Here is a 9,167-nt window from a genome sequence, read left to right as displayed (position 1 = left end):
TGTGTGTATATATGTATGTATATATATATATATATATATATATATATATATATTTAAAATCAATTGATGCTTGCTTTCATTTAATGATAAAAAATTATATTTATTGCGCACAATCATTTTCTTTCTCCATTTTTTATCATTTTATATATGGTTATTTACTGTTTCAATATTTGATTCTATAAGTTTGCATACGTATATATGTATACATGTGTGTGGGCGCGTTTTTATGTGATCACGAGATAAAGTTCGATGCTCATTAATTTAAATCGATATGATAGTTCAGAAAAATGTACTTTACTGCACCATAAAAAAATAGTAAAGAAAATTACTTACCTGTTGAATATACAAAGATTGTCAAAAAGACAATGAATAATAAATGAATACGAACAATTGTAGGCTTCATTTTTCCTTTTTGATATTTTCAATGATTTAATAAATTTGTTTTTTAGTATAGCGGAAATTCTTAACGTTTATATACTTTTTTACTTATCATTGGTAAAAATCAAATATATCGATGATAGATTAGATTATTTGTCGTACGTATATGCAGGAAATAAAAGCTTAAAAGATTTAGCTACAATGACCTAATTAAGTTAAAATTAATTGATGCTAATGATATTCGCCTAAAAATAAGGTTCTTTCCCTTTAGGAAACAGATTCATTTGATTACAAAATACGTATTATGTATGATAAAGATGATTGGATAATAATCACAGAATGTATGACTCAATGAGAACGTTGTTTTCACGAACCGAAGATGTGATTGGTAGAAATATACTGCTCGTTGATTGGACATTCTTTACTTCTTGCAAAAAACTCTTTGCTATGATTGGTTGAAATATTTCTGTGATACGCAATCATAGATAAATATTTGAAGTTGTTAACGCTATTTTAATGTTAAATAATAATTGTTTTAATGTCAATTAACATTATATAAAATAATAATTAAATAACAATCACATAGAAAAATAATGATTATTAATACATTACAAGTAATATAAACTTACATACAAGATATGTGGAATTAATTTTAGAATACAGATTATCCATATGTCAAAGGTTATATTCTGACAATAATTATTATCAATTTGAGTATTTTGTTGCTGAAATATAATCTATGTACAAGTAGAAATTATATGAAATGAAAAAATTATTTTTTTTTCTTATCTCATAATAATATAATTTCAAACATTCTAAAAAGTCTATGATTTAGATATTGAAATTTACATATTGTTATTTTTTACAAAGAATATATCTTTTTATTTTACCTAAAGAATTCTTTCTTATTCCATTTGTATATAATATACCAAGATTTACAATGTAAATTATTGTATGAATAATAGTTACACATAAAGATTTATTAAAGTAATTTTCTCTTATATTATTATATATTTAATTCTGTTTATGTATGTAATTTTATCCCGTCATGTTTTCTTTATGCTTATGAGATTTAAAAAATTATAATTATTGATGAAGGAAGAAAGGAAAATATTTGAATATGATATGCATTTCAACAAAATGAGCATAATTTGTGTACCATGTAATATTAAATAACATTGCATCAGTTACATGATAATTCATTTATGAAAATAACATTTATTATTATGATCACCTTTTATATATATAAACTGTATCGCTCTGTTATTTTTCTTTATTTCTATAATATACAATTTTTTTATTTTAATAATATGGAATTATACACAAACACACATGCATACATACACACACATTACATTTTATTGTATTATATATATACATTATAGAAAATCAAATTGTGTATAAATTGCGTATAGATTGCTGAATGAATTATACATATATATTTTTGAATAAATTCAACTACGGCAAAGTAGAGAAACTCATAATGATAGAATAGAAATTACTATTATTAACGTTAATAAAAAATATATCAAGGTATATGAAAGTATTATCGAATAAACAAAGCAAAGGAGTTTGTGTGTGTACGAAAGCAAAAAATGGCCATTTTGGCGGGTGACGTATTTTCACGCCGTACATTGATAATTATAACACAAAACGGACTTAGAGATATATTATTAAGAAAAAAGATTGGAAAAATATTTAATAAATAATTCGCGCACGAGTAATACACTAAAAACCGTACGAGCACAATTACCGTTATTCATAATGACGATTAGTGTACGAACAAAGCGTGCGCTTTTAGCCGACGACGAACGGGGACACGTCGTGTAAAATTTTCAACTACGTTAGGGTGGGGGGGCCAATGCACCATGGGAAGAATTTGCGACAGACGCATGCGCAGTTCAGTTTACAGTTGGAGCTTGGAAGAAAATGGCGTCTGCTAAGTTTCTGGAGGAAGCTCTGAGTACGGACATTGATGAATCTGCAGTGAACGCGATAGTAGGCTCCCTCGAAACACAGCTGGTAACATCAACGCCAACCGTTTCTGGCCATCAAACGAGTTCTGCGACTGCTAGTCAACAGAATCACCAGGTGAACAGCGGTATTTCCAACGGGGGCACCATTACTGCGGCGGTACAACCACAGAAACATGGGGTTTCCAACGGTGGCGGTGCCACCCCTGTGAACAATCTTTTGACTCAAGAAGTTACAAAATCGATCACTACGAGTACTTTACTCCCAGTAAATGTGGTCACCTCGAACGCAGTTGCTCCAGGGCAAGAACCTGTTAAGATAATATATCCTACGATCGGACAAGTTATTGCTACAACGGGAGTAGCAACGGCTAATAACAAGCTTCCTTTTCCTACACAAACTGTTGGGCAACTAGCTAATGGTACATTAGGTATAACCTCACAAGCAGTACTACAGACAACATCCAACGCTGTCTCAAACGTTGGTACTATCAGTCAAACCGGTAATCAGGCAGTAGCCGGAGTAAATAAGCAAACAGGTACTGCTTTAGTGATAAAGACTAGTGTAGCACCCGGTGGCATGGTTTCCGTCCCTATGTCTGTTCCTGTTTCTGTGGCTAGCAGTGTCGTTAGTACGGCATTGCAAGGCAAAGCTGGTGTAACACCGACTATAGTACCCAGCAATGTGCAAATTCTCAATGTTAACGCAATGAGACCTGGAACACCAGTGGCAGCTCAGCAAGCAGGAAAGCAAGTTGCACCAAGAGTGGTTATCGGTCAACACATGGTTGGGACGAAACCTGGAGCTCCAGGGGTAAGAAGAATATATTTTAAATACTATTACTTTGTTGAAAATTATTTCATAATATCTTGTTATGATTAATTCTTTTCTTAAATGTTGTAATATATAATTTATATGTAAACAATGTATAAAGTTTCAAAATATATGTTTTGTTTTTTTAGTATATAATACACAAATTTTAATAAATGTTATCTATAAGTAATTATCATTATATTTCTAAGAAATTTGATGAAATTAAATTTAATTTATGTATTTATGTATAGATATATATTTATATATATTGTGTAATGTTTATTTACAGATCACATTACAAGCTCTACATGGTCTTCAACCTGGAACTCAAGGCCATTTATTATTAAAAACCGAAAATGGTCAGTATCAATTATTAAGAGTAGGACCAGCACCAACAGCGGGAACACCATCAGGTACTGCTGTTACTCCCAATAGTATCACAGGAAATGCAGTGGTTGCAGCTCCATCTCCTGGCACTACCTATCGCCTAGCCTCTGTGCCGGCTGTAAGTAGGCTGAACACTCAGTTCACTGGTCCACCACTCGCCACCTTAAGAAAATCTGTTCAGGTGACGCACTTTTATACCTGCTATAAGACTCGATGTAGTAGTTGTAGAAACTCATTGGTTTGTGATTTTAGTTTGTTGGAATGGTGTTCTATAGTAGACTATGTATTTCATTTCAATACTACAAGATTTGATTGCATTCCACTTCGTAAAAGTTTGAAATTATTTTTGTATTATAGATATTCTTTTCTTTTATTATAGATATTCCTTGATCATTATAAAATTATAAATCTTTTTATCATTTGGAAATGCTTGTATTTTTAAATATGCTATTTTCCAATATTATTAAAGCTTTTATAGTAACTTTGTTTTATTATAAATATGATAAGATACATTATTTGTTAATGCCATAGAATTTTGTTTTTCATTTACTTGCTAGAATGCTATTATTTATATAGAGTAGTTTATATCTTTTTGCTATTAGTAGTGAGTTTGGTTATTTTTATATTATTTTTATGTATTGTATATGATATTGTTGAATTTATTTTATAGGGATGTTAGAAATTTAGTTGTAAAGGATTATAAATTCAAATTTTTTACCAATCCATTTGGAAAGTAAATATATATAAATATATTCTGTAAATATTTTTTTTCATCATTGAAACTATTTTGATAGAATTTTTTTTTTTTTTTCTTTTTTTTTTTAGTTTATATAGCATTTTAATCAATATAACAATATTATTATATCTATGTCATATTTATCTTTTACTATGGTAATTCATGTTATTAATTTTATTGATTAAACATAATGTTAAAAATTAGAAATATATACAATCTGTAAGATTTATAAAATTGCTAAATTTAAATACATTTGTCAAATATAGTACATTGTTCATTATCCTTACCAAGGCATTACAATGAATTTAAATAGAAAATTAACAAGAACCGAGTCTATACAAGGTACAAGTGCGTCTAAGATTATACATAAATCTTATTATAATAAACGTTTTTAATTGCTTAATACAAAGAAATATTTGATTCAGATTTATATTAAGTATACAATTTTTTGCGTGCATGTATATAGGCACACATGTATTATTTTATTAGTTGTAGTTATTTGATTACAAGAAAATGCACTATGCTAAAAGTAAATATATTTAAAAAATTTATCTGTTTATACTACCTTTTTAAGAACATATTTTTATTATAAAATAATATTAAACTGCCAATTGTATATATAATATTTATGTAAAAGTTTTTATTGTGTATTAAAGCAGACAGTGGCAGCTGCCATTACTACAGCAAATGCAACCCCTCCTACTCTCACTACCGCAGCTACTACAACAGCTACTCCAACTGCTACTACGGTTCAAACAGTTCAGACGCCGGCACAGGTGAGTTTATTTATACATTAAATTATCCTATGAAATCTATCAAAAGAATATCATCTAAGTTATTGTAAAAATAGAGAAAAATATAATAGATCTTTCTTTTACAATCTTTCCTTACATAGAACAAAATGTGATAAACAGATTGTACAAATGATCTTTTAGAAAAAAAAAAAAATTTTTATAAATCTGCTTATTTTAATATCTGTTACATTTTGTTCTATGTAAAAATTTTATCAAGAAAAAGGCAGCGTGTAAAATTTCTTTGTATTTATAATAACTTAGAATATTTTTTCTGAATACATTTTGTGGAACACTCTCTGTATCAAAATTATATTCCTTACCATTTTTATATTCAAATTATCTATTATTTTTCTTTCTTTTTTAGCGTCAAACTACAGATAATACCAAAGAAAAGTGCCGTAAATTTTTAGCGAATTTATTAGAATTGTCTAGTCGTGAGCCTAAAGCAGTGGAACGAAATGTTCGAACTTTGATACAAGAATTAATTGACACTAAAGTTGAACCTGAAGAATTTTGTGATAGACTTGAAAGATTATTGAATGCGTCTCCACAGCCATGCCTAATTGGCTTTCTCAAGAAAAGTCTACCACTTCTACGTCAATCTCTTGTGATGAATGAACTAATCATTGAAGGAATAAAACCTCCTCCAGCCAATGTTGTTTTTTGTATTGCATCTGTGACATCAACGGTAACACAGGTAAAGATTGTTTTGCATGATATGAGCTTTTAATGTTCAAATATCTTTTTTTTTTCTTTTGTAAACATTTTAACTCTTTGTTTTATAATGTCTAGCAGCAAAATCAAATTAGACCAACAGCCGCCATCGCTCCTACAATTCCTGTTGCATCTACACAAACTACACAAGTAAGAGTAATGACACCAATACCTACGGCCACAACAACAGTACCGCGACCTGCACAACCCGTACAACAAAGGCTGGTAAGTATTTATTTGATGTATCTTACAACTCTTATCTTGTAATTTGTATAAATGTCAATTGTTTTTAGATTCGCCCAGTGACGACTGTTGTACGCAGTCCAACTGCTTATGCTGTAAAATCAACAGTAGCTGTTACCAATATACGTCCTACTGCGCCTGTTGTTCAAAAGGCACCAACTGCGACAACTGTTGTAAAAACAGTAACAACTGCTACACAAGCTAAAACAGTCAATACACCCTCTATTATTAACAGGACCATAGTGCCTTCCTTGGTGCCAAAACCCACTGCCAAAGAAAAAGAAAAGAAGACTTTTTCTTCGGCTGGGTATACGTAAGTATTTCTACTATATCATATGTATACATATTTATAACGATAATGATATGTCATTGAAATAAACATTCTGAAATGATAAAAAGACGAATATAGAATGTATTTTTATTTTACATAGTGGTGATGATGACATCAATGATGTAGCAGCTATGGGTGGCGTTAATCTTGCAGAAGAATCTCAAAGAATTCTTGGTTCGACAGAGTTTGTAGGGACACAGATACGTTCATGTAAAGACGAAATATTCTTACACATGACCCCGTTACAACAAAGAATTAAGCAAATAGGTACAACTCAATGGTTATATAAAATATATATAATTAATATATTATTATTTTTATTTTATATAATCCATTGTACTGATGTTTTCAAAGGAAACATACATTTTTTTTTCCTTCAGTTTCTAATTATGGCTTAGAAGAACCTAATCAGGAAGTTGCTGCATTGATTTCACATGCTGCACAAGAAAGGTTAAAAAATTTGGTTGAAAAATTGGCAGTAATTGCTGAACACAGGATAGATCTTATAAAGGTAAACCAAGTTATTGATATTTATAATTAATATTAGTAGTTAATAAGATTATATAGATATTTGATTTATAAAGTGTCGTTATATGTATACTGATTAGGTGGATCCAAGATACGAAGTGACGCAAGACGTAAGAGCGCAGTTAAAATTTCTGGAAGATTTAGATAGGGTCGAACGCAGGAGACATGAGGAACAAGAAAGAGAATTACTTTTGCGTGCTGCTAAAAGTCGTGCTAAGACAGAAGATCCGGAACAAGCTAAACTTAAGGCAAAAGCCAAAGAGGTATCTATGCAATGCCATTCTTTCATTTTCCTTTCCTCTTTTTTTTCTTTTTTTTTTCTTTTTTTTTTTTTACATTATATACCAACAAAAGATCAACATAAACATAAGAAAAAAATTTGACGAGTCTCAGTGGTCGATGGTTGATTATTTTTCAGATGCAACGCGCAGAAATGGAAGAATTAAGGCAAAGGGAAGCCAATTTGACTGCTCTGCAGGCAATTGGCCCTCGCAAAAAACCTAAACTCGATGCAGGAGGACCTACTAATAGTCCAGGAAGTAATTCTAATTTGAACACATCGGTTACTGGATTGAACAGACAAATGCCAATGAGACCACGTTTGAAGAGGGTAAACTTTCGTGACTTATTGTTTCTTCTTGAACAAGAGAAAGAAACGTGTAGAAGCACAACGCTATACAAGTCTTACTTGAAGTGATGTTCTATGAAGGGCAGGAACTCAAATGATCCGCCCGACATATGGCGTCCTAACTACACGGTCTTGTGTGAGCTGGTCTCAATGGACCTGAATGAACAGTGCGACATTACACTGTATGTTGTATCGTACAGCGTTTCATAGTTTTTCGTACGATGAAATCCGCTGCGGATCAGCCTTGTGATATCGCATACATTCAAAATAACGTTACTTCTACCATGCTTCCCTACTGTAAATGACTGAGAAAAAATTTTTTAAATGTAATATAATAGATCGTTCTTTATTTTTCAACACGAGATCACATCAATGAGAAAGAGCAATGTGTATGAGCACATCTCTCGTCGTTAGTCTTGAATAGCCTTTATGGCACGGAGTAAATGTGATTAGCCATATATGAATATTGTTATATGGTGTGTGTATGTTATCATCGAGTGGTCACATGAGAACGAATGAATGTGTGTACATTGTCATGCTATATATATACCTGCTGCATTGTAATACTTGACCTATACTTTTGGACATTGTAGCGCTAATGTAAGATATACATGCGTGCAGGTTTTGTTAAAATAGTAAATCGTATTTTTGCAAATGATACAACATAATATGACACAAGCACATTGTCCAAAATGTATGGAAAATTTGTACAATATCTTACACGTAAATATCATATAGAGATAATTTCAATGTTGGTACAACAAAATATAGCTACGCTCCACAATAAGATGGAATTGTTATCAGTATATTATGTTGTAATCTACATTTTCAGTGTTTATAAAAAAAAAAAAAAAAAAAAAAACTAGCTGTTACGTTTTTTATTAAAGAAACATTTACAAAAGTAAGAATAATGATGAATATTCTTTCGATCGATGTTAATTTAATTATTTATGTTTCCTGTTTGGGATTAGTGCAGGTTCTATTTAAAAAAGAAAAGAAAAGAAAAAAAAGAGAGAGAGAGAGAGAGAGAATTGTGCTTTGCATCATAATCGATTGAAAAAATTCAGAGTGTGTACCTGATTTGTATGTAAACAAAAAGAGAAAAAACAAATTTCAATGGATGTACACGGGTGCCTATATTATTGTAGATAATATCACAGTGCAGTTGACAGAAGAAGAAGAAGAGGAAGAGGAAGAGGAAGAGGAAGAAGAAGAAGAAGAAGAAGAAGAAGAAGAGAAAGAAGAAGAAAAAGAAGAAGAATAAAAGTGTACATTTCTCTGAAGGTGCTCATGAAAGAGCTCACTGCACAGGCGCTTTGCATTTCGTAGATATGCCCAAGTTAATTTTATTTTGCGCGATTATAGTACAATTATTAGTTGTATACATGAATCCTCTGCGAAGGAATTTATTAGGTGCGTTTATTATTTTGGGTACACGTACTAATATGTAGTCAATTGTCAAGAGCAATATGTTTTTGCGGTGATAGTTTTTCTTTTTACAAAATGAGTTTATAACAAAGTTTTTCTTCAATCTTATATGCAGATGATACTCATGTATAATATATATATTATATATATATGTTACATATATATAATATATATATATATATATATATATATATATATATTATATATATATAT

General features: G+C 30.4%; 1 protein-coding gene across 5 annotated transcripts; it reads left to right on the top strand.

The window, feature by feature from the left end:
- The first annotated feature begins 2,275 nt into the window (after positions 1 to 2,275).
- On the top strand, positions 2,276 to 8,416 carry LOC124952904 (transcription initiation factor TFIID subunit 4). 5 transcript variants are annotated; one of them, XM_047503506.1, is made up of 10 exons: positions 2,276 to 3,165; positions 3,455 to 3,670; positions 4,948 to 5,064; positions 5,447 to 5,779; positions 5,875 to 6,021; positions 6,090 to 6,352; positions 6,471 to 6,637; positions 6,751 to 6,881; positions 6,979 to 7,161; positions 7,317 to 8,416. In XM_047503506.1, the coding sequence occupies exons 1-10, from the start codon at positions 2,308 to 2,310 to the stop codon at positions 7,593 to 7,595; spliced, it is 2,694 nt and encodes an 897-aa protein (XP_047359462.1). In that variant the 5' UTR covers positions 2,276 to 2,307; the 3' UTR covers positions 7,596 to 8,416. The 5 variants fall into 5 exon arrangements, 4 of the variants coding, with proteins under 4 accessions (XP_047359462.1, XP_047359461.1, XP_047359460.1 ...); XM_047503505.1 differs by having other exon boundaries at positions 4,945 to 5,064; XM_047503504.1 differs by having other exon boundaries at positions 3,455 to 3,733; positions 5,878 to 6,021.
- The last annotated feature ends 751 nt before the right edge of the window (positions 8,417 to 9,167 follow it).

Source organism: Vespa velutina, chromosome 11, assembly GCF_912470025.1.
Source record: "Vespa velutina chromosome 11, iVesVel2.1, whole genome shotgun sequence".
Lineage (NCBI taxonomy): Eukaryota > Metazoa > Arthropoda > Insecta > Hymenoptera > Vespidae > Vespa > Vespa velutina.
The sequence above is the reverse complement of the archived record's forward strand: the minus strand, read 5'-3'. Positions and strand labels throughout refer to the sequence as shown.